The sequence below is a fragment of the Copadichromis virginalis genome, linkage group LG20 (genome assembly GCF_057382275.1).
Source record: "Copadichromis virginalis isolate Kocher_CV1m ecotype Utaka linkage group LG20, C_Virginalis_male_GT1.1, whole genome shotgun sequence".
NCBI classification, from domain to species: domain Eukaryota; kingdom Metazoa; phylum Chordata; class Actinopteri; order Cichliformes; family Cichlidae; genus Copadichromis; species Copadichromis virginalis.
This window is the reverse complement of record NC_140637.1, coordinates 17,367,664-17,388,553: the sequence shown is the minus strand read 5'-3', so window position 1 is coordinate 17,388,553 and position 20,890 is coordinate 17,367,664. Positions and strand designations below refer to the sequence as shown.

The window sequence follows — 20,890 nt, the reverse complement described above, 5'->3', positions numbered from 1 at the left end:
TCCGCACAGCTACGAAGAAACTATCCATGGCTCTAACCAGCCGCTACCGGCTCCGAGGTCTCAGGATCCCAGCGGAGGCGAAGTGCGGTAAAAATAATGACGTCCCGCTCGGACAGGTACACGATGCTATCAGTATTTTTACCTGTGTTTGAATTTTTTTGAATCCTGAAATAATTAATGCAGTTTTATTTTATTTTATTTTATTCACATTTTTATAGTCCGCAGCAGCTTCGTCCTGTATAACGCTAACCACACTGACGCCCCTTCTCCTCTCCTCCTCCTTCCTTCACCCCCTATAAACAGATGTTTACACACCATTCCGTTAAACCCTGTCTCTGTTAGTTAGTTATTAACTGATCAGTATCATCACGATGGGGGATGAAGGTGCATCAAATGCGCTTCAGAAATAGGTGAGCTGCATGCTGACACAGTCGTGCGTCACAGTCTCTGAAGTCACGAGTTCAATCTGTGATCATAAATAAACCTCTGCATTTCAAGCTTTATTACAAACATTAGCAAGGAAGTAATACCTTAATCATTTTTTCTGTTGGAGAAGTTTGAGGTGGCGCTCGTTAAACTTATTTTAGCCTGTTATGAATGTAATCAGAGTACTACACGCCAGACAGTTGTTGCAGATTTGTCAGCTGCACATCCATGATGCAAATCTCCTGTCCCAGCACATCTCAGAGGTGCCCTATTAGATTGAGATCTGGTGACTGTGAGTACAGTGAACTCATGGTCATGTTCATGAAACAAGTTTGAGGTGATTTGAGCTTTGTGACGGGACACGTGACATGATAATGGACAGAATAAAAATTAAAACGCAAAAAAAACCAAGAATAACGATCAAATAACAACAGCCAACAAAGACTCAGTGTCACAAGATTCATCGTAAAGACGAATATTAAAGAACTCAAAACTCAACCCAGTGGTCAGACACCATAAGCATTAGAATGGTGAAGCGATATTGAAGATAACGAATGATAACGAATGATTTTTACAGTTTTCAGTTTTCTGTCTGTCTTCTGTCTTTGTCCTTTGGGTTGTTGGTCAGCCGAACTCCCTCTGTAAGGGCTGAGACTGACAGTTTTCGCTGTTTTCTCACATGACGTGTATCATAAGAAATCATTTTGCCCCATTTGGTTTTCTAGTGTTTCTGTTGATCAGGTCGGTGAACTGAAAGGAAGGATCAACAGAAGACATCCATCATGGCTTCTTTTTATTTAGAGGTGGCTCTATTAATACCAGCCAAGCAGCTCTTTGCTGTCAGTGTTACAGTGATCCTCTTAGACGCTGTCACTCACTCTCTCGCAGAGAGAGAGAAAGCAGGACACGGAGAGAAGAGCAGATTTTTCAGATGATTAAGGCTTCACAGACGTGTGAATGCACAAAGTGAAAACAGACTAGAAATAGACCTGTATTTAACACGTTCACGGCCTCGGTCAGTGCTGAGGGCCGCTTGCTGTTGTTTTTGGGGAGGTTGCCACAGTGACGGGTGAGCTGGAGGGTAACAGGTTGTCGTCCGAAGCAGATATGACTCTGCTGGACTGCACAGGAGCCAGAATCTCCGGCTGCTGGTCGTTGAGGTCTGACCGCAGGTAAGATGTGGCTGACTGCAGTGTTGCTGCTGTTGTTTTCTCTCAACACAGACACCCTGCTGGTTTTCCCCCAACAAAGCTCACATACACACTGTGGATACATGTGTGAGTGCTATAAATAGTCTGCAACCAGGGGTTGTTGACAGGTCAGAGGGAGTGCCGTATCCGGATTAGTTTGCAGTGATTTGGTGTGAGAGCTGGGTTTATTTGGGTTGCTTGAAATGTGTCATTACTGCACATTTATAATGACCTCGAATATGCAAAACACTCATTAGTCTTCACTTCCATTCAAGATTTGTCCCATTTAGTATGCATGCGCTGTAGTAGTGCATCACATCCAAAACAAGCAGGGTACCGATTTAGTTTCTAATTATTGCCTGTGGGAGTGTATAAGTCCAGAAAGAGTCCCCGGAGAGCATGACGCAAAAGCTAAGCTGACTTTTCCATGTTCCATAGTTAACGGTGATGTGAGCCTAATCTAAATCACTGTAATCTAAGCTGCCGTGTACCTAATAAATTACCTTACAGTCTTACTACTACACTATAGGTAAAGCAGTATTCATATTCTTTATGCCAGTACTGCACCATAACCGTAAAAGAAATGACAATGTAACTTAAAGCTTTTGTTTTGTGGCTACAGTATCAGAACTTAAAATAGTGAAGAGAAAGAATCACAGCATGTGTTTATAGCATTGTTACGATAACAATAATACAGCTCCACTCCTACTGAGCTCTCACAATGCCTTTATACTACAAGCTGCAGTCACCCTCACGCACACTTTTTATCTATGTGCACAAATGCCTATGGATCAACTTGGCATTCACTATCTTGAGCGTACAGTGACGTTAGCTTTTCAAACTCTCAGCTTGCTGAGGTGGAGCCGGAACAGTATTCACTGTGGATTAATCGGCTGTATACTTTCTTGAAGCATGTTTATTTCTGTATTTGTAAAATGCACAACAGTAGTAGCAAATTTCCATCCTATGTAGGGACAGGGATAGCTCAGTAGGTAGAGTGTTGGCCCCATTATTGGAAGGTTGGGGTTCGAATCTGGCTACCCTGAGGTACCCCTGAGCAAGGTACCGTCCCTACACACTACTCACCGGGTGCCCAATGGCTGCCCACTGCTTCACTGAGAGAATGGGTTAGATGCAGAGAAGAATTTCCCCACGGGGATCAATAAAGTATACATTACTATAAACCACTATCTCTTTATGTTAATAAAGTGTTCTCATACCACCATGCTAGAAAAGCTCCAGTAATTCATATGTGTAATTCCTGAAGACTCAGAACTTCACTGGAGGGATGAAACGCCATTCTTCTTAATTATGGTGGCACAAACTGTCAGTGTAAAGTCTCCCAGAAACGCTCACTTATGTTTAAATGTGGTTCCTGTAAATCTCAGAGCATATGATTTATATCATCTTAGTACTGAAAGAGCTCCTTCTCATCAGGATAGAGATTTTCCTCAAAGAATAAAGGTGAGCAGTCACAACAGTGAAATTTTAGTCAAAGCAAACCTAAAAAACCTACCAGCAAAACACCCCAGAGCCACAAGACCCTCTCACTTTAATATGTCTTGTTATATATGAGGAATAGTCTAAACTTCACATTTACTGTAACCGTATACAAAGAAAAGCTGTGATTTCTTGCAATGTGAGAATCCACTCTCCTCCAGTCCTTGGGCAAGATACTAACCCCAAGTTCCTCTCTGATCAGCGTGAGTATGAATGTGTGAGAACGTTAGATAGAAAGCACTTACATACAAAAGAACGGGTGAATGAGGCATGTTGTATGAAGTGCTTAGAGTGCTCAGATAGACAGAAAAGTTCTGGGTTACATTTTTAAATGTTCTTGATTTGTATTGTAATGAAAGTTGTATTTTTTTTTAAAGTTGTGCCAAAATGTCATGCAGTCAAAAGTGCAGCAGATGTCCTTAAACTGCTATTGCAGAAAAACTGGATGTGGATATGAGATTTTACATCCTCTGTGATCAACAGCAGAGCTCATAAACAGTAATGTGTTTGCGTAAAGGGACAAAACTCTTTTCTGCTTGCACAGCAGGTGTTGGCATTCTAGAAATTGTGTCTTTCTGTTGTTGTTTTTGACCATGAGCTCCACATTTTTAGTAAAATATTTAAACAGGATGTTTAAGGATGGTTGGCTATGGTACAGATTTAATGCTTTCTAAATTCAGAATTATTGGAAGAAAAGAACTAATTAACTTTAATATGTATAAATGTATAATTTAATTTGTGTTTGTTTGTATTCCTATGAATGCGTAGGTATGAATGTACATGTATGTGTATATGGGCCAGTTGCATTTCTATTCAAGCATAAATTTGAGTTGCTTCTGTACAATTAGTTAAAATATCCTCCTGAGAACTGAGGAACTTTAACTTTTTTTGTGATTTCCTTCCTCTTTGGAGCTAAGAGAGGCCACCCAAAAACACGAGATATCATGGAAAGCCCAAGATGTCCTCTATTTACTACATTAAGACTTAGTAAGCTAGCTTAAATAAGTCAAAAGATACAGACCAAATCAATTCAATCCATCTATCTCTATTGAAGACGCCATAAGTTTTAGCTAACCTTTAACTCTTAAGACCATAAGCACAAAAAAATACGTGTTAGTGATGTTAGTGTTAGCACTGTGTGTGACTGTAAATTAGCTGCATCATGCAGAAAAGCCCAGTAAGTATTTTCAAAATAAATATACATTTGCATTAGAAATCAGAGAATGCAGACGACATCATTTGCTATAATAACTCCATAGGCCTAGCTGTGACAGTTTCCTTCCTGTTCCTTCCATGGATCGTTTGTTCAGGCTGTGACCTGCCCTGCTGTTTGCTGTTTTTGCAGTGGGAGCGGGGAGGACTCGTTGGACCGCCTCCTGCCCTCGGCTGGGGCCCCTCGCAGGAAGAGCGCTACCTCGCTGAGTAAAACAGAGCCTCCTCTGCTCCGCACAGGCACACGCACCATCTACACCGCTGGCCGCCCGCCCTGGTATGACGAGCACGGCGCTCAGTCAAAAGAGGCCTTTGTCATTGGTACGACACTCACTGATGATGTTGTTGGTCCTCCAGACTGCCATGTCGTGGCTTTGAGCTGCAGAAGCTGTCCTTAATGTCCTATTCTCTCATATTATACCCATAAACATTTTAGTGCTATCACACATGCATACCAGCAGACAGCATTAGACACACTCTGAAAAACACAAATAATGGGCCTTTGAAATGCTGTGTGGATCTGCAGGGCTGTGTGGGGGCAGTGCCTCAGGGAAGACCACCGTAGCCAATAAGATCATTGAGGCCCTGGATGTGCCGTGGGTTGTGCTACTGTCGATGGATTCTTTCTACAAGGTGATGCCTGTTTGTGTTTTTTGTCTTTATCGATTTGGTAATTATTACAGATTATCTGTTGGCTTGTTAAAGGAAGAAATGATCTATGTGCAGAGAAAATCTTTCGGTAATCTTAGGAGCTTTTCCATCACAGACTCGAAGTAATCACTGTACTGCTGTCACTTGATTTAATAAGAGGTTGTGGTTTTGCCTTAAAATTACAGCCTTCGAATGACAGACTATTCATGTGCCGCAGCAGTGAAAATGAACCTACAGAGACCTGCAGGGGAAAAGGAACAGAGAACAATGGAGTAACATATTTCTGTTTAGGCGGAACCTGGAACAAAATGCACTGTAAGAACATCAATTAAACTTCATTTAAATCACCCAGTGTATACTAAACAAGAAAGAGTTTGAGGTTTCCACCAAGACTAAAGATTCCCTCCACAGCCTTTGTGAATTGAGTTTCTGGATCCAAAAGTATATCTCTCACTTTTTATTTTAATATGTGTAAAGAAGTCTCATTAACAAAACCCTGAATCCATATTTCTAGGTGAAACTAAGCTACACCACTAATAAAATTTTCATGTAAATTTGTTTTAGAACTTTTTGTGTAATCCTGACAACAAACAGAGCCAATCGCATAACTTTCTTGGTAGAGGTAATCAATTTGAGTCCCAGCAGGAAACCAACATATTAGGCTGTTTGTTAAATCTTCAGAAAAGATGTCAGATTAATTGAAAATTTCCATCCATGCTCTAAACTGGCATGTAACTGATACAGTGCAGAAACATTGCATATTTTGTTTAGACAGTAGATTGTCCTCCATCTTGTTCAAACACAGAAAGTTCCCATTTGATGCTCAAGCCAAAACAAGTCATTATACGATCCACCATACTGTCTACACAGGATTATGGACCTATCCTGTAGGTTCATGCTGTCGCTAATGCTATAAACCACTGGATGCGCTCTACCACAGCGTCACGTGCTATTCATTACTGCAGACAGCTACGGCTCTCACCAGCTGTGAGTTACACAGTCAACAGTCCAGAAAGCACCCACTGATCTGTGATCTGTGTTTGTTTTCATAGACTCAACTTCTTTAGTTGAGATCAGTTGGGAAAACATAATCATTACAGATAGAGAGTCATAACAAGTTCCTCAGACCAACTTTTTTCTTGTAAGCCGCACACTCATAAGCAGAGATGTTCAGTCCTCTATAAGACTTTAAATCTTGCTCATGTTTCCAATTATTTTTGTGCATTGTGGGTGTTTTTTTGAGTGAAAGAGTGTAACTATTTGCTCTGCTGCAAAGGAACTCTTGATCTCAATTAAATTTGTCACATAAATAAATCTTAAGTTAGTAAATTACAAAGAGAAATGTTAATATTTATGTTTTCTGTCCCAGTGTTCAGAACCACATAATAAAAAAAATATTCATCACCATCACAGAGACACGAACCAATCATTTTGAATAAATCACATAAACTGTTATCAGGTTTAACATCTTAAAATGTGGTTTAGCCAAGAAGATGTATCAAAAGTATAATTTCATCTTTTGTTGATAGAGTCCAACATTTTAGAAACTGCAAATGTTTGTTGTCTTGTAGAGTTTAAAAGATCAGTAAAAGAAAAATTGTAGTTAGTTAGTTTATTTCGTAAATAAAATACATAGAAAATGTTAATTACCACTAACTTTCCAAATGGTAATTGAGCTAATCCACCACCCCTGCCATCCAGCATTAAATCAGTGCCATTGATTATTAAATTTGGATTTTTGAGCCCAGTAAATAATATTCCCGTCTTTATGCCACGGTCGGCAAGGTCTGTCATCTCAGTTGTGGGCAAATAAAGGCTATCTCATCTCATCAACATCATCAAATCTTCCCACTATACAAAGTGACATCAGAGTGACGTCTTTTATGTGTCAATTTTGGATGTCAAGTTTTGGGCCACTGAAGGAGTTGTTTTGTAATGACAGGCAACGTCTTTTTTTTCTACATCTACTGAACATGTAGTGTTGATGTCCATAGGACCTTCGTGTACAGTCTATTTGTAGTCCCGATGTGGTCATTGTGGACCACTTTTCAACGTCAAACTTAGACACATTTTACACGGCATTTTTTTTCGTTGCATCTTAAGGCTTTTTAGTCCCGTGTGTCCAGAGGGTGGAGGACATGTTTTCTATAGCCTCCTGACTACCAGGAAAAAAAATGTTGTCCAATCAAAAAAAATTTTAAATCCCCCAATGTTTGTAAGGTAATTAGAAGACTGAAAAAATTTTTTGGGGAAAAAAAAGTTTACATTTTTTAGATATCACATGTCCACTGCAGAGGACATTGGAAGGCAAAACATGTAAAAATGAACTTTGATGGCAAATATTTGCTTCAACTCTTCACCAAGGAGAAGTTTGAACTCAAGGAACTGTAGTGGTTTCTTCCCCCAAAACTGCAAGTCATTGCTATACTGAAGCCATGAGTTGGTGATTGCCAGATCAAAAAGTAGAGAACTGCACATACTGTCAATTTCTGAGTGCGAGAGACCATCCTGTAGAAACTCAACATTCGGCAACAAGGTCCACGTCACCTATGTTGGTAGTGTACTCAGCAATTGCCAGTGGACTTGGCACATGGACAAACCTTTTGTTTTTCTTAGACCATCTTGTGGACATTTTTTAAACACTTCAATACTATACTAAAATGAAGTTAGAATTAAGCATACTATGTTTTAACGTGTTATTAAGAGACTTATTTAAAATATGTTAACAACATTTATAGCTAAAAATTGCTCAATAAGAAGTTTTATGCACTTACTTTTCTTCTTCCCATAAAATGTGCTTGCAGCGATGGCCGCCATGTTCCTTAATGAAAAAACTAAAGTTCCCAAAGCTCCACCCCTTCACATTTGGTATCATTGGAAAGCCCTAAATGTCCTCTGTAGATACCAAAAGGAGGCAATTCTGTAGTATGCAGTGCATGGGAGATATTCAGGTTTAGAAAGGTGCTCTACAGAGGACAAATTTGCATTGCTGGTAGTCAGGAGGATAGGCTACCAGTTGATTTTTGTTTACACCTTTATTATTACCTTTACATTTATTAATCATATAAATTTCCTGCACCTATCATAGACATCCAGATGAAGTCCAAAGTTCAAATGTTGACGTCCAAGCTGGGTCATGGTTGGACGTCCAAATTGTAGACCTAGTTTGGTTGTGTGTAGTTGTCCAGAACTAGTTGTTGACCAACGGACCCAATATAGATCTGAACGTCTATCCGACGTCCAATGTTTAGTGGGATCAGTAAATTAAGACAAAATCAGGTATGCTGAAGTCTTACTTCTCTCTTCTGCATTCACAGACAAAGGTATCAGCTAATTAATAATATAATCTAAAAGTAATAACACAACTTCACAGAAGAAAATCTGCTGTTACAATTAACAACACAGCAATCTGTAGTTTTTGTCAGATAATTGCATTAATAAGAAGGCACCAATGCAATTGAGACGTCCATCTCAGTGACTGGCTGAGCTGAAATGAAGTCTCAGTCAGATGGTCCACGTTCCTAACTTTAGGCGTTAGCAAAGGATAAACGGGTCAGTTTTTGAAAAATTCACCCTCACTACACTTGTCACAAATGGGTACATTAACTTAAAACATCAAAGCTGTGTTTTGTGCCAGAGTTAAAACATTATTTGAATTCTGTCAAGTTCCGTATTTTAACTTTGGAGTCTATGAGGACTGACTTGTTTGCAGAGCCTAAAGAAGTCATTGGCCATTAGAAGAAGTGCAGTTGTTAGCATTATAATAAAACTGCATTTTCAGCCCAGGAGTTTAATGGTTCATATTTGTGGTAATAAGCTGATCTAAATGATAAAATAAACCCTCATTTAAAATCTTTAAATAGTTAATCAAGTTAATGAGGAAGATCCTCTGAAATTCATCTTTATTTTGTGTCTTTCAGGTTTTATCCCCCGAGGAGCAGGCTCTGGCCGCAAAGAACGACTACAACTTTGACCACCCGGGAGCATTTGACTTTGAGCTGCTGGTTTCCACCCTGAGAAAACTGAAGCAGGGCAAGAGTGTGAAGATCCCGGTGTATGATTTCACCACACACATGAGACATAAAGACTGGGTGAGTTTGGTTTTTATTGCTTTAAAGGAACCTCAGTGTTGATTATGCCAAAGATGAGATGGACCAGAAAGAACCCCAGTGTTGAGGCAGCATTCAAAGCTGAAAATGTATTAAACTTAAATGAAATTTAAATTTTTAAAAACTATGTGTCAAAGTGACACACTGCACCTTTAATCTTATAAAAGCTCAAACGACTGCTTTCTTCTTTAAAGACTCGACTTTCCCTCCTCTTCTTGCAGAAAAATGTGTACGGTGCCAGTGTGATCATTTTTGAAGGAATTATGTCCTTTGCAGACAAAGAGCTTCTTCAGGTAAGACAGTGCATTCTTTTATTTCCTTTCTTTTGAAGAATTCTTGAGTGAAGGAGACTAATCATCACCAGGAATTGTTTGTGCAGCTGCTTGGCTGAAATGAACATTATTGAACTGTTGGCTCTTCGCACCTGCAGCTCCTGGATATGAAAATCTTTGTGGATGCAGACTCAGACATTCGGCTCGTCCGCCGGCTCCGCAGAGACATCACAGTGCGTGGACGGGACATTGAAGGCGTAATCAAGCAATACAACAAGTTTGTGAAACCAGCCTTTGAGCAGTACATCGAACCCACCATGAGGCTGGCAGATATTGTTGTACCAAGAGGTGAGTCAGACAGACCTCGTCTTTCCTAAAGACCACCTAAACTAAAATGTTTGGACATATTTGTTAACACTGGCTGTTCTCGGCTTTTTGTTCCCTCCAAGGTGGTGGGAATATGGTGGCCATTGATCTGATTGTCCAGCATGTTCACAGCCAGCTGGAGGAGGTGAGTCACCAAATCGCTCCGTATACTTGAGAGCATGGTGCCACCATGTGTCTGAAGGCTGAAACATGCAGACTTCCAATTCTTTGTGGGATAAGTGGCATCAGAAGAAAATACATCGAGCAAGCTTTCACATTTTTAACCCTTTAACTTTGAAAAATATTGCCAGCAAACTGAATTAAAAACACAAAACCTGAGATTTGTTGATTTTACAAGTGTTATGTGTGTAGCCATGTGACCTCTACTGTTGTTCAAAAGCCAGTGAAAAGTCCTGCAGTTGTAGTGGATGACATGTTCCTTTATTGTGATGAACATGCTGAATCAGTCGAATGTGGCTCATTCTGAAACCAGTAAAAGCAGTATATGTGTTTGAGTCACATATGATAAAATCCTCAGTGCCCTGCTGTTTTAATAAATTATCTATTCAATTAAAAAAATAATTAGGAAGAAATGTACTCAGTAACTAAAACGAAAAACAAAGACTAGATGTGAATGTCGATTTTAGTTATCAAAATGCAAAGACAGAAGGAAACCAACTAAAATCATACAGGACTCTGCCAAAGTCTTGAGCCGTCCCTCATCTTTTTTGTGTTTAAATGCGAAAGAGCTGCAGTGATTTATTGAAACATGCAAACATGCAGTATATAAGGCAGAAATAGAGTTTGTACAGTTCTAATGCATGCACGTGCAAAATATTTGGTGTGACCACCTTTATTCTTGAGCACAGCCTGAACTCCTGAAGCTTTTTCTTTAGGAATAGTTTTCCAAGCTTCTTGAGGGACGTTCAAAACTCTTCATGGATTTTGGCAGCCTTTTGTTTTGTTCTGTGTCAAGATGATTCCACACTGCTTCGGTAGTGTTGAGGTCCCGGCTGTGGGGAGGCCGATCCAGGACTGAAAGTGTTTCATTTTGGTTTTTCTATCCAAGTGTGCTTTTGCTGCATTAGTAGTGTCAGGGCAGGATATTAAAAGGGTTTTTTTTTTAAATAGGAAAAACAGCATCACTATCCTTATCTTCTGAAACATTATTTTTTCCTCTACTATTATTTTCATTTATCGTCTCTCTCTGTCCTCCCTTTATGCAGCGTGAACTCAGTGTCAGGTATGCTGATACATATTTTCACTTCTGTGACTTTGGCCGGCTTATTGTAATTGGAAATTTTATATTCAAACTGTGTCCTCTATGGCTTCCACACTGTGCCCCATCTGCCCTCTCTGAAAACTCCCTGCCGCCTCAGAATCTCTTTTCTCTGATAGTGTGTCGGACTAACAAAGTTAAACCTTTTGATCTGATCTGCTTTGTCTCAGGGCACTCCTGGCCTCTGCCCAGCAGACGCAGCCGTTGCCCCAGACGCTCAGTGTCCTCGAGAGTACGCCGCAGGTCAGGGGCCTGCACACCATCATCAGGTAGTGACATGTGATCATGATGTCCTTCCTGCAGTCCTATAATTTGAAATTTAAAAACGTTTTGATTCCCTCCGCCGCAGGAACAAAGAAACCAGCCGAGACGAGTTTATCTTCTACTCAAAGAGGTTAATGCGGCTTCTCATAGAGCATGCTCTAACATTTCTACCATCTCAGGTGAGTAATCTTGGTTTGAATATCTAGAATCATTACTTTTTATTAATATGATTACCCTTGCATGAAAAGAGTTGCTCATAGTGATTAAAACAAACAAAACAAACAAAAAAACAGTAATTAATTCCCTCCAAATCTCTTGAGTTTCTCATATTTTAATTCATAGTTTTGGTTTCAAGCTGACTGCATTTTGAAGCTTTAACATTAGCGTTTTGGCCCCCACCGTGTTGGGTTTTTTTTAGAGCCACAAGTTACCTTGCATGGATAAAAGGGCTTGAGAAACAACATACCAGATAATTAATCCTAAATACACTCACCAAACCTGAATAACAAACTACTGGGATGTTCTTGACTACACAGCAAGCCATAACATTAGTCAGGTTATCAATCAAAATGCTCCAAAAGTCACCAACGGCACACACAGTGAAGCGAAGTGTTGTGATGAGTCTGACAGGTACCATTTGGCTGCCTGTAAATCAGCGCAGCCACATCTTTTACTCAATCATCCTGGTGGGTGACTTATAAAAAACTCACCTGTCTCAGAGTTTTTGGAAGAGTCAAAACTATCCGTAGAGCCCAAAAAGCTTTTTTTAAAGCTGTAAAGTTGGACATTTTAAAATGGGAGTGTATGGGGATTTACTCGTTTTTGCACCCAGCCTCAAGTGGTCACTAAAGGAACTGCAGTTTTTTGCACCCCTCAATGGACACAAACACAGCAACAACAACAAAGTTGCAATGTGCCTGCTGGATGTATGAAAGTGCAATACATGTGTTCCTTTAAATAGTCAAACTAAGTATGTTATTAAAACATAATCTGAATTTTACATTTCATGTTTCGTAAGTCGGCTGTATCAATTAAAAAAGTAAAGTAAGCCATGGTGAACCCTGTCGGCTCCCAAATTTCAGTGATGCCTGTCACTGTCATGCAAATAAGAAGTTTTGTCTGTAACTATAGCGTTATGTTCCACATACTGTGTATGAAAACCACTTCATCTTCATATTCTATCATGACAAAACAGCTGTAAAGCTTTTTGCGATTATTTTTCTTTCTTAAGATTTTTTTTTATTACATCTTTGATTCACTGAACTGCAGACAACCCTGTTTTCACTTTTTTCATCCTCATACCTTCTACTGTTTGCCTAGCGGTTAACAACCAAAACCACTTAACAGAACATATAATTATTTCTCTGTATTTCTCTGAAAATGTACTTGTGTTAAAGCTAAGTGAACACTATTAATGTTGAATTGAGGAATGAAAAGCTGCCCTTTTTGATGCGAACTCTTGCAATAAAACTTGTTAGGCTTACTGAGTAAAGCACCTCATTAGAGCCCCCTTCACAGTTAGCTCATGCATGTTAGTCATATTATCCAGAGGGCATGTTTCATACTTCACATTCTAAATCTGCTGACTTTACCTTTCTGCATAATGAGCTGATATTATTAGCTTCTCCTCAGTCACATAAAACAGTAACAATTAATTTCACTGGGGATTTTCTTTTTTTTTTTCCTTTTTTCTTTTTTTTTGGCAAGGAAAGCAACACAGAAATATGATAGAACTTGAAGTGGCCCCATTATGCCCATTTGCACCTCCAGGTTTTTATATTTGGATTTCTGAGGAGTAGCTTTGCATAATTCACATTTTAAAAATAAACTTTTTTTAGGGGATTGAAGAGCCTAGGTGCAGCTCAAATCTTCAAAGCTACTCTCTCTTGGCTGCCCCTTGTGAACAAAATCTTTTATATCAGGTGGGCGTGGCTTCTGGGCGGACCAAAGCTTCTTGCTAGTTAGAGCTGTGTGCATGAGATGACCATGTCAGGGATTTCTGTTTTCACTGCCATCACACAGAGTGACGAAAAAAAAAGAAAACTGCCTTACACTGAGTGTGTGAAGCTTGAGATTTTGATTCATAGGGATTACCTACTGAAAAAGAAACTAAATACGTCACTATGATACTCATTACAGCAAAAAATAAATAAATAAATAAATCTGAGAACTCTTGTGCAAATGTAGTGTTTGTGTTAAAGATCAGGTTTATATTTGTGTATTTTTTCTTTAGTGCCACTTTTTTATGTCGGTGTGTTTGTTTGTGGGGTGTTTGGTGTGTAATAAAACATCATTTCTTCTTCTGCCTTTGCAGCCGTGTTCAGTTCAGACCCCACAGGGCCATGATTACGAGGGCTGCAGTTACAACGGTAAAGGGGTAAGTGATGTTCTTGTTTTACAAGGTCTTGCTAGCTTCCAGTCGAATATGACCTCAGGGTTTCTGTCATCATGCTCGCTCTGCTGCCTCGTCTCCTCAGATCACCGGTGTGTCGATCCTGCGTGCAGGAGAGACCATGGAGCCCGCCCTGAGGGCCGTGTGCAAGGACGTCCGCATCGGCAAGATCCTCATCCAGACCAACCTCGACTCAGGCGAGCCAGAGGTAGAAAAATATGAGTCATTTACCATCAAATCCATGTGCGTGCTTTGCTTTCCAGACTTCACGCGCTCCTGGGTGTGTCTCAAAAATCACATCAAACAAAAGATGAAAATGTTTTGATTGTTTTTAAAAATTTTTTCCCTTCCACATGATCTGTGTCTCCGTGGTAACTACCCTTCCTGCTTTTGTAACCATGGTAACTGGTCTCCTCCTCTCTGGCCTCACCAGCTGCATTACCTGCGTCTGCCCAAAGACATCAGTGAAGATCATGTCATCCTAATGGACAGCACAGTCTCCACCGGCGCTGCTGCCATGATGGCAGTTCGAGTCCTATTGGTGGGTGGAAATTAGCATCATTACCCTGCAATAAGGCAGCAGTAGGGACCCTCTCCTCTTGCGCAGTCACATGTGTTTTATTACCCATCTGTGTGGGCATTGAGTAGATGTTATTCTTTTTCTCTGGTGCAGTTTGAGTTGTATTATTCCTGCAAGGAAAACCTCAAATGTATCCTTTCCACTTACTGAGCTTCTTAAAGTGATCAAGAAGCCACTAACTGTTGTTGCTGTGATGTGTGTGACTGAGCAGGATCATGAGGTGCAGGAGAATAAGATCATGTTGGTGTCGCTGCTGATGGCAGAGCTCGGGGTGCACTCTGTGGCCTATGCCTTCCCAAAGGTCAAAATCATCACCACTGCTGTGGACAAGGGCCTGGATGATTTTTTACATGTAATTCCTGGTATCGGTAAGCACTTCCATGCATCTTTTCATTCTTTCACGTACTGTCTTGTAAATTCAGATGGCCTGTGTTCCTACCTGTGCACACATTTTACCTGAAGTATTTTTTTTTTACAGTTTGGAGTCAGCAGGAGAAAACTTTTGAATTATAGTTGACGTATAAAAATAAAAATTTAATGCAAGTTCATAAATCTTCATTAGCTTACCACACCGCCTTCAGCGTGCAGGTGTTGGGTTCATGATTTTAGCTTTGTGCAGGAAATAAAAAGCAGCAGACAAAAAGATAATAAGCATCTGTTTCTCTAGTTGACAAATTTAATTTCTTGTACCAGCAGTTTGTAATATTATGATTGTGTCATGTTAGATTTGAAGCAAACCTCTCTTTCTGTCACTACTGAGTGAGTGAGCAACGTGAACATCAGATGGCCCACTCGTAGCTTTACAAACAGAAATACTTACATGTGATTATGTTAACTTGTCCTACAGAGAATACAAGTGAAAATACTGCAGCTGTTTTTTGAGGTGTACTAGACGTGATGGCACAAAATTTTTTGCAGGTATAGGAAGTATAAGATTACACCTGAAATCTCATAAAACTCATTTGCTTAAAGGCATTGCAGTCCTGAACTTTTCTCACACTTACCTGATAAAGGGACAAGTGTTAACACAAATGTCCGATGCACTCACATTGCATTTTAGCCGGTCTTTAATCTGCCTGCTCCCTAGTACAGGATCCATTTGGTATCAGATTGCACCAATGTGTGAATGGTGTAGCTAATCGTCTAGTACATTTGCTGCTAATGAGTGGTCATCCTTTGTCCTGCCTCCAGTTGCGCCATCCTGGCAGCACCCCACCTAATCCACACAGAGTATTTCTAGTAGTGACAGTGTGTTTGAAGCTGACTATTTCCTGAAGCATGCACATCAGAAAAGATAGCTGTGGAAACCTGATCACAGCCTGATCGTAGCAATGCTATTTGAAGTTCATGTGTGAAAATGCAGTTAGGGACAGCAGTGCCGAATGTGGACATATTGGAGATCCCACCATTCAGCTTAGCCAAAATCAGGAGTGTCTCGGTTCAGCTTTGCCGAGGACTGCAGTGAGTCCAAAAGAGTTGCAGAGGTGATATTGTTTAGCTGTTAAATAAAAAAGGGAAGTTAAAGAACAATTTGGTCTGCACTTTTTCTTTCAATGAGAAAGAACAAGAATTAAAACATATGGCGGCCTCTAAGGTCAAAGCACATGCAAGAAAATGCAAACAGGGAAATGCACAAGTTTATAAATGTTATAGTTACTGGGGAAAAAACAGATAGTCTTGTGCAGGCTAGTAGTTGTGAACATTCAGTCAAATCTGCAGATGTAACATAAATCTCTACCTATCAATTTAGACTCGTTATGAACTATGGGTCAAATGTGTATAGTTTGAAAGAAGCAAGTCTTGGGGCTGCATAATAAGGTTCAATCAAATAGTGCAACTTCATATGTATTTATATACATAGAGTATTGTGTCTGTGTGTTTATGCAAACTGATATTTTTAATCACACTGAGACAAAAAATAGGGGTAGTTGATGTTTTTATATGCTCAAAATGGGTCATTAAAGCCCGTGGGTAGGCGGTTACTAGGCAGCATGATGGTGTCATAATATATCACGTGTAATTCAACATTTGTGGATATAAATTAGATGTTAAGGTCATAAAATTAAAACAACAAGATGCTTTAATGAGGTGCTATTCTGTAGCATTTGTGTATTGTTGGAAGATTTATTATTCATCTAACTGATAACAGAATATCTGTAGAAGCACAGATTTTTTACCAGAAATTCTTCATTTGATCACTGTAACCGAGCACATATGTGGAAGTCGAGAGTCTCCTGAATGTTTGAGTGTTGTGTGTGTAAACTGATGTCCGTCCAAGCAGTTGTTGTTTAGATTCAAGCAGGTAGGAAGCGAGTCGAGTTTAATTAGAAAGTGAAAAGTGAACATAAAATCAATTTAACGTCCTTGAAAAATACCAGTGGAAAAATAGCTTTCTCTTATTGAGCCATTGCTTGTAAAAAAAAAGAAAAAAGAGAGAGATCTATATGAAAAGCAGAAATTCAGTTTAAACTTTCATTCAACCTTTGCTGCTATTGTCATGGTCCTGGGTCATTTTGACCCAGTGTTCTTAGTTTTTCTGTAGTTTTGTATTTTGTTTCTTATGTCCATTGGATTGTTTGGTTTGGTATTTGGATTCCCCCTGTGTCCATGTTTTTATTGTGGTGTTTGCTCTGGTACCGTGTTCCCATCCTATGTGTTCTGTGTTCTCCTCATCCCCTCGTATTCATCCTTCTTCTCTGCCTCTCTCTCTGCCTCTCTCTCTCCGTGCTCATCTCTGTATACTGTGTTGTGTTTAAGGTCCACATCTTGGTGTCAGTATCGTCAGTTTCGTGTCCTCCCTGCTCGGCCATGAGTAATTGTCTTCAGCTGTGTTCCCCGTGTGTTCCCACTTCCCTCGTTACCTTCTGTGTATTTATGTCAGAGTGTCCCTTTGTTCTGTGTTGCGTTGTCCCTCTAGGTTGTGTGCATTTTCCGTGTCTTCCCAGCGCCTCAGCTTTTAGTTGCTCCCAGTATAGTTTTATATGACTTCTTATGTTCCTGTTAATAAAGACCGGCCTTTGAGTTCATCCCCGTGTGTCTAGAGCCGTGCATTTGGGTCCTCTCTTGCCTTCACACAGCCGCCGCCTGACAGCTATTTAGCTTTACTATCTCTTCACACTGTGTTTTTCAGTGTGTCTTATCGTTACATATTTCTCTTGCCTGGCTTCGGGGGCGATGTCTGCTCCGCTCTGAGTGCACTGCTGTGTGTGTTTTTTTTAGGGGACTTTGGGGACCGTTACTTTGGGACTGATGGCTTCGACAGCTGGAGTGATGAAGAGGACCAGGAGCAGCTGCCACACTGACTCAAACATTTGTGAGACTCTGTGAAAGAAAACACAAACTACTTGAAAACTGTTGTGCATCCTCCTCTTCAGGTGTAGACTAGCAAAAAAAAATTGTTATATTTACTTTTGTGTACTGTAAAATTTTATTTTTTTTACTCCTCTGAAGATGATGTCTGAGTCCAGGTTTGTGCATGAGGGATATTTTGTTCTGCTCATCTTAAATATTTTAATACTGAACAGTAAAGCAGTGCCATTGCCTTTGAGGTGCAGTAAAACAATAATCCAATAACGTTATTAAATGGGTCCAGGTTGCACCAGCTGTTATTAAATCCAGAACTTAGTAAGAGCCAAAGAGTAAAGGAGTAAGTTCAAAGAGTAATGTACTAAATTTAGTTGGGCAATTAAAATATAGTGAATGTCTTCAGTAGTTTTGACTGTAGTAATGTGTAAATCTGTCATGCATATAGGGAGTTCCAGTTCAATACAGCAGCACCGTGAGGCAGCATCAGTATGGAAACATGCCCACAGTAGCAGGTAATGTTTGCCTTGTTCACAGTCTCAGTTTTACATATTACCAAGCCAAAGTACAGCAGATTGGACCAAAGAAAAGCTCACATATGATATTATTTGAATAAAAATTAGGAGATCACCAACAGTAAGAAGTTTCTAGGCTCGATTTCTGCTGATTGCTAGGCTGTCTCCCTGTGCGTGTGGTGGCTTTCCTCTTACGAGCTTGAAGTCCAGTCGCCTTCTTTTGAAGCTCTTAAGACTACCATGACCTGGATGACTGAGAGCCTGCAGACATGTGGGCTTTCCTCCAGTTTCCTTTCGCAGTTCTAAGACACGTTTGTCAGGTTAACTGGTGATTGGTGAACTTGTCTGTGGCTGTAGAAGTGGTTAAATAATTTAATTTTTCTTCATTAATGGACATTAATGAATACATGTAATTCATCTTATAATTGTTTGGAAGTTTCACATTTAAAAAAAAAACCCATAAATTTCATCCTCATGGTGGTGCTAGATGAAAAGTTAGAGGTGCTTCTTTTTGGGGGTGAACAGCACAACAGACAATTTTGAAGGTATTTGTGTGATTCTTGAAGTCGCAGATGAACTGATCTCTATCGATAAAACCAGTTGTGTCTAAACGTAGCTCTGACTATGCTCCATTGGAGAAATGTGTGTTTTTAAGAAGAAAGACATTTCACACAATTTAGATTGAGTGTGAAACGTCTGATTGCATGAACCCTACCACCATTATAGGTCACGTGTTTGGTCATTAGTTTGACCATTTTGTGAGCATAATTTTAGACCTTTACTGTTATAATGTAATTCAACCATATCTTGATAGCAGCAAACTAAAACCAATTAACTCTTTTGCACTCATCTGAACGGCTCAGGCTAATATTATATTCTGGGTATTTGGTTCACATAGAACGCAGCAGTGATGTATAGGATTTACAGGCTATAAAAGTTAGTGTGGTGAAGCCTGTTATAAATTGGGGATATGTTCATTTGCACGTAGTTGTTGAGTCACTTGTATTTTTATAGCACATTTAAAAACAACTGGCTTGGACCCAAAGTGCTTTCCAGTTCAGGCAGGTGGATTAACAAAACAGAGGTAAAACATGGAAGGTAAAAACAGCATTAAGAGAGAAATATGGATAAAGGAACTGGGAACATATAAAAGTAATGGCATAAACACAGTGTAATTACACTTACACAGCATTTGATCCCCTTTCTTCCACATATCCAATTCATAGGATCATAGAGGGGCTGCGGCCTATTTCAGTTGTCATGGAGTGAGAGGTGGGATACACCCTGGCAAGTCACCAGTCTTTCACAGGCTAAGAGACACAGACAACCATCTACAGCCAATGCAGAACCTAACATGCAAGTCTTTGGATTGTGAGAGGAAGCCGTGGGTGCTGGAGGGACCCCACGCAGGCAGAGGAAGGGTTCCAGTCGGGCAGTGAATTTGAACCAATGCCAATTAAACCAATTAAATATTGGAAATAACATTGTTGTAGATCACTACTGTTTTTCAACTGAAAAGAGTTCTCTTTTGTCCTCGACATAAAAAAGAGCAAAAAGTAAAAAAGGTGAGCACTTTTTATCCAGTAGGGTTTATTGTGTCTTATAAATCAAATTAAAGCATTAAAATTTACTGTAAATACATAGTTACAAAGGAAACAAGTCTGAGTTTATGAATAGCTGGTGCAACAAGAAAGTGTTCAGTGAACTTTCACACTTTCACACTGCTCTAGAAGGATTTTTCTGTATGAAATGGGATAAACTTATGTCTGAAGCAGAGCTGTTGTTTTAATTTATAGTAAAGTCACATAAGAGGAGGGATTAGATAAGGATTTAAATGTAAAACATATAAATCTTGGATTCAGGGTATGAAAAACATGAGATTTTGATACAGATTCAGTTTTCATCCCTCACATCCACCACTCCAAGTTACTGCTGGAGTTTGACATTGTGTGTCTGTAAGGTGCTGGGTCACGGACGGTCACATGCTCATGCTTGAATACTTTAAAAGCTCCTCTCAGGGTTCACGCACAGGCCGCCTTGCTCCTCTCTGCAATGCACTTTAAGGCCTGAAGGGGTCAGTATAGCTCACATTAAGCTTCTTCCATTATGATTTATAGTGTGTTTATTACCTTTGAGAAATGTGTTATTTTACAGCACAGGAAATGCACACGGACTCACCTGAATCACAATTTAGAGGTTTGAGGTGAGCAGCTGGAAACATCCTTGTGCTTCTCAGTTTAACTGACTGATCTGTTGCTGGGTGCGGTGTGTTAATGCTCACTTGTGAACATGTAAATAATAATGTTTCAGGGCTAAAAATGAGCAGTAAAAGATCACCTTCCTGTCGTGTTCGCGTCTCTTGATCCTTCTGGAGAAAAAACGGACTCCCCAGCCACTTTGTGACCTTATGCTGAGTGTTATCTCTCCTCTGTCTCTCTCTGATCCTCTGTTTTTTCACCATCATGCACTTTGACTGCGTCTGACGGCCTCATTCATTCATGTTTATTCAGTCATTCATGCTCCTCACAGCGAGATTATCACATCACATAAGCTGTGAACGTGGTATCATCTTCACACCTACAGAATCTCCTACTCGTTTGTTTTGGGCTGTTTTCCTTTTTTCCTTCCTGTGATAGCTCTTCGCCGAGTGGGTGACACTGTGATCACGGATGTCATACGACGCACGCTGTATTCTCCAAGACAGCAGAAGACTCGCTCAGCCATGTGACTACTGCCTCAAGGTTAACCTGTTACCATGGAGACAAGCCCACCAATGAAAATTCAGCAGACGGTTGCGCTGTTGACTGCAAGCTTTTTGTTTTAAGGGGTGA

The 20,890-nt window shown here is 40.0% G+C and overlaps 1 protein-coding gene across 1 annotated transcript; it reads left to right on the top strand.

The window, feature by feature from the left end:
• Positions 1-26: 26 nt before the first annotated feature.
• Positions 27-20,401, top strand: uckl1a (uridine-cytidine kinase 1-like 1a). The gene is given in 16 exon segments (XM_085444064.1): positions 27-89; positions 91-116; positions 4,462-4,649; positions 4,855-4,961; positions 8,900-9,070; positions 9,310-9,381; positions 9,519-9,708; positions 9,810-9,871; positions 10,953-10,969; positions 11,176-11,274; positions 11,355-11,448; positions 13,584-13,646; positions 13,747-13,869; positions 14,095-14,202; positions 14,453-14,609; positions 17,461-20,401. Coding segments are annotated over 16 exon segments (1,623 nt in total). The 3' UTR covers positions 17,544-20,401.
• Positions 20,402-20,890: the final 489 nt, after the last annotated feature.